Here is a 3,929-nt window from a genome sequence, read left to right as displayed (position 1 = left end):
TCTTATGGCTAGGGTCTTATTTCTATTATCATTACCACCGTATTTCAAAGGTGCTGCACAGCACTCATATGGTTATTGCTGGTAATGAATGTCCTGACCCAAAGCCCCCTCATCCCCACCGGGTCACCCCGTTAGCAACGTTAGCTGCTGGATCAGCCGTCGCCATGTTGAAAGACGCTTGGAGGCAACAGACTGGCTCTGAACCCCCGGAATATAGGAGACTTCACTTTAGTGTTACTTTCAAAAAGGATATTCTGCTACATATTATAATGTCACCCTACTAGCTTATTTGTATCACCCCAAAGTTGGTTCAGCGAACGTATTAGCAAGCAGCTTATTTTCCCATCCAGCTAACACAGAGCAACATTAGCATTGATTTGGAGTTGTGTGACTTTCCACATTCCCCCAAAATAATAATTTTCCTGTCAGCTCCTCAAACTCCTGAAAGAGCGAAACGTGATCAAAATAGGGAACCCGGTTGGGGAGATCTGGGAGAATTTAGCCGAACGACTTCTCTCGTTCTGGTAGATTTATTTGTCAACTATCAGCGCTGCGTTTGCAAAGGCAGGAGCACAACTGACTGACACCAGGAAGAACATTACGTTCTGTACTCGTTTTGTTGGATATACAAGAAAAGATTTCTTTTGGCCCTAAACTGGCGTCGAGGAGGAGCAGGTCCTCCCGCCGCAACACCAATCACACACAACGTGTGGTCTCCTGACATTAAACAAAGCGTGATTGTTGTGTGCTGCTCCGTGTGTCTCTAAATCTCATCCTTATCAGATCTGTGTCTGCCTGCTTGGTGCTTTCTGCTTTTCCCTCTGACCTTGCACCCCTCAACCAGGACAGTGACTCCCTAGCATAACCACCAGTGGTAAAAAAATGTCTCTTTATTACTTTACTGCTCTATTTTATGAGTTCATTTTCTCAGGGGTCCTTTTGTTAATATAGGCAGGTAGCATGCAAAGTCCTATCACTTTATTTTCTGCTGGAAACAGTTCTATGCAGTCGGCCTCGACGAGACCTGTGACAGTGAACCAAACCTGTCAATTTGCAAGCCATAAGCACAAAACCCAAAACTATTAGATGCAAACATTCTTTGTTTTATAGCTTCAAGTTTTTGCTTGTTTGTCAGTACCTTTGGCAAAGCGTGAGTGTGATGTTTCGTAGTGTGTAATGTTCATAAAAAGGCTTCAGCACAGCAGTGTTGAGCTGAACGACGAACCATTCAGGCTTTATTTGGACAGTCATATCATTTCCAACTTAAGACATCTGTACTCAGAAGTACATTCTCACGCGAGGTCTTCGGTTACCACTATAATATTCAGTATATATCTTTTTAAAACTACTAATCACAGTAAACACAACCTTTAAATCATCTACTTCTACTTGCCTACAAAACCGCCATGGCGTCCAGGTAGAGTGCAGCCGCATCCAATGGAGCGGCGCCAACTCAAAGGGCAAAGCGCCATGGTGTTGATCTGTCTCATATCTGTGCGGTGCACTTCAAAAATTGAATTTTGGTGCATGTTTCTTTCACTCCTTCGTGTCGATCTGATTGTTTACCTCCTTAAAAGACGAGACATTCTCACAGCTTACACGCTTTCTAGGAAAAGCTTTGCAGCGTGGCAGGCGTGTGTATGTGTATGTGTGTGTGTGCGTGCGTGTGTGTTTCCATGTCTCACATCACAAATGGCCACTTGAAAAGAAAGCACATATTACAATCAGGTCATTTCGTCACGCCTGCAATGACGTGGAAACAGACCTAGCGGCCGTCGCAGTGAGCATCCAGAGAGTGAGGCCTCCGCTCCAGTATGACGCAGGGCTCGTACAGCAGATCTTCCTCCCCGAATGTTGAACTGTGCTCCAGGTTCACAAAGTTGGGGATGTTGAAGTGGGAAAAGAAGGCACATTCTCTGTCTGTCTTACTCTCCTCTGTGTGTCCCCTGAGGGGTTGGTCGTCCCCGGCCTCCTCAGCGTCGTCTTCCACCTCGTCCATCCCGGAGGAGCCGGTCCCGCCGGTCCCCCGCCGGGCCTGGACCCCGCCCGATTTCGCCGTTGGCTTCCCGTTGCCCTGATCCTCTTCGTTGATGTAGAAGTGAAAATACGAGCGCGGGCCGGTCAACAAAGGGCGAGAGAACGCTTTGTCGCTTTCGTCCTGCGGAGCGCCGATGTCCACCAGGCAGCTGCCCGGTCGGTGGTGCTTTTCACTCGAATCTTGGTTTCTGTTGAGAGAACCGCAGCATCAGTCACATTGAAGCCCAAAAATGCTCTGAAATGAGGCTCTTATGTGGTCCTAGGTGAACCAGCTGCTGAACCCTATACTTTCATATCTTCTCACTATTATTTAATCCGTGTGGAATACAAAAATGCCGGAAATCCTCCGAGCATCTCGAATATTTTAGCAGAATATTAAGTGCATAGGTCATAACGGCCCCCTCTCTCAGTGCCCTCGCATAAACGGAGGCATGAAGCGGCGCCCGGCCTTTCAGAAACGAGAAGAGTGAGAGCTGAAATGCTGGAGCCTTTTGTTGGCGCTGCAGCGATCCCCGAGGGGTTGCTGAATGGGAAGGTGAAGGCACTGTGGACCTCTCAATATACAGCATACTCACTCCTGATGTGGCGCTCCGGTCTTCGTGAGCAACGTGAGGACAAAGAACATGAAAATGACAAACACAGCAAGTCCGACCCAGAAGCCGATGACAATGGAGTCTGAAATATCAGAGAAGATCAGAGAAATATCAGAGAAGGGGAGATTTTTAATTTTAGTACACCATTCAACGGTAATCCTCAATCCTGGCTCTGGGTGTTTCTCTGAGTCAATGAGCATTCACTGCATTCAGTACTTCCAGAACTTGGTCCCGGCGTGTCATGTAATTGTCATTACATGGTCATTTTTTCTTTTAAGTAGCTTGATTATTACCACATTAACATATTACTGCTAGATCATTTGTTCAATGAGAGCCAGGTTGCGTGTCACACACACACACAGCAAGGAGTGAAAATGTGTGTAATAAGGGTAATGGACCATTATGCTACTAATGAACAGCTGAAAAGGTGAGTTCCCTTGTTTTCTGCAACACACACACACACACACACACACACACACACACACACACACACACACACACGGAGTAATGGCTGATTGTCTCGGTAATGCAGTTGCAGCAAGCTTACATCTGTGCGCCTTGAGTCCCTCGAAAGACACGGGCTCCTCTTCGTCATAATATTCATATTGCCACACGTAGTCACTGCGACGTGCGCTGCTTTGGCTCCGGTTGTGGAAGTCGGACATTTCAAACCGATTCACGTACCTTCTCCGTAAAAACAAAAAAAAAACTAAAAAAATATGATTGAAGAGAAAACCCCGCGTGGACGCCAGGACAAAGAAGCGCACACTGTTACTGCACCACCATAAAGTTTACGAGGATGTGAACCGCGTGTTTGTTGTAATTAAAAAAAAAAAAAAAATGCCAGTTCCGTTAATTTGGCAAACAATTCCTCCGATGGCACTACCTGCGTCTTCCGAGATTTCACAACGTGACAAACGCATGCGATGAAGAACGAGGGAAATACATCGCTTCAACGTGACTCCACCCGTCCTCCTGCAGCTGCCTGTGGTACCCGCCGCCGTCATCCGGCATGCTGCGTGGGAGATGCTGAGGCTGTGTCGTGGGGCGGGGGGGGGGGTTCTCAGTGAAGGGGTGTTGCCGATGGTTGTTGATTCGTTCAGGAAGATTAGTATTGAAACCAATGTGGGATGGACTCACCAATCGATGACCACGGGAGAGGTTATTTTGTTGCAGAGGGTGCTACGGTGAAATGTAAATATACACGTTTTCTCAATTTGAGGAGAAAGTGTGCGCATGTTCACACACAGGAGGGAGGGTTGAAGAAAAAGAAAGTCGGAAAAAGTCTTTGAAAAGCTG

General features: G+C 47.0%; 1 protein-coding gene across 1 annotated transcript; it reads right to left on the bottom strand.

Annotated features, from left to right (window-relative positions):
* Positions 1 to 1,207: 1,207 nt before the first annotated feature.
* On the bottom strand, positions 1,208 to 3,466 carry LOC119194558 (melanocortin-2 receptor accessory protein 2A-like). Its single transcript, XM_037448669.2, has 3 exons — positions 3,178 to 3,466; positions 2,613 to 2,712; positions 1,208 to 2,225 (listed from the first exon to the last, which is right to left on the bottom strand). Exons 1-3 carry the CDS (start codon positions 3,293 to 3,295, stop codon positions 1,766 to 1,768), a joined length of 678 nt encoding a protein of 225 aa, XP_037304566.2. The 5' UTR covers positions 3,296 to 3,466; the 3' UTR covers positions 1,208 to 1,765.
* Positions 3,467 to 3,929: the final 463 nt, after the last annotated feature.

Source organism: Pungitius pungitius, chromosome 20 (genome assembly GCF_949316345.1).
Source record: "Pungitius pungitius chromosome 20, fPunPun2.1, whole genome shotgun sequence".
NCBI lineage: Eukaryota > Metazoa > Chordata > Actinopteri > Perciformes > Gasterosteidae > Pungitius > Pungitius pungitius.
The sequence above is the reverse complement of the archived record's forward strand: the minus strand, read 5'-3'. Positions and strand labels throughout refer to the sequence as shown.

Bases quoted from the DNA above. Each gene is read 5' to 3' on its own strand.
- LOC119194558 (XM_037448669.2), bottom strand. From the start codon at position 3,295: ATGTCCGACTTCCACAACCGGAGCCAAAGCAGCGCACGTCGCAGTGAC. The intron at 2,713-3,177 runs GTAAGCTTGCTG...CTGATATTTCAG, and splicing joins GGGACTCAAGGCGCACAGAT to ACTCCATTGTCATCGGCTTC. The intron at 2,226-2,612 runs GTGAGTATGCTG...TTCTCTCAACAG, and splicing joins ACCGGAGCGCCACATCAGGA to AAACCAAGATTCGAGTGAAA.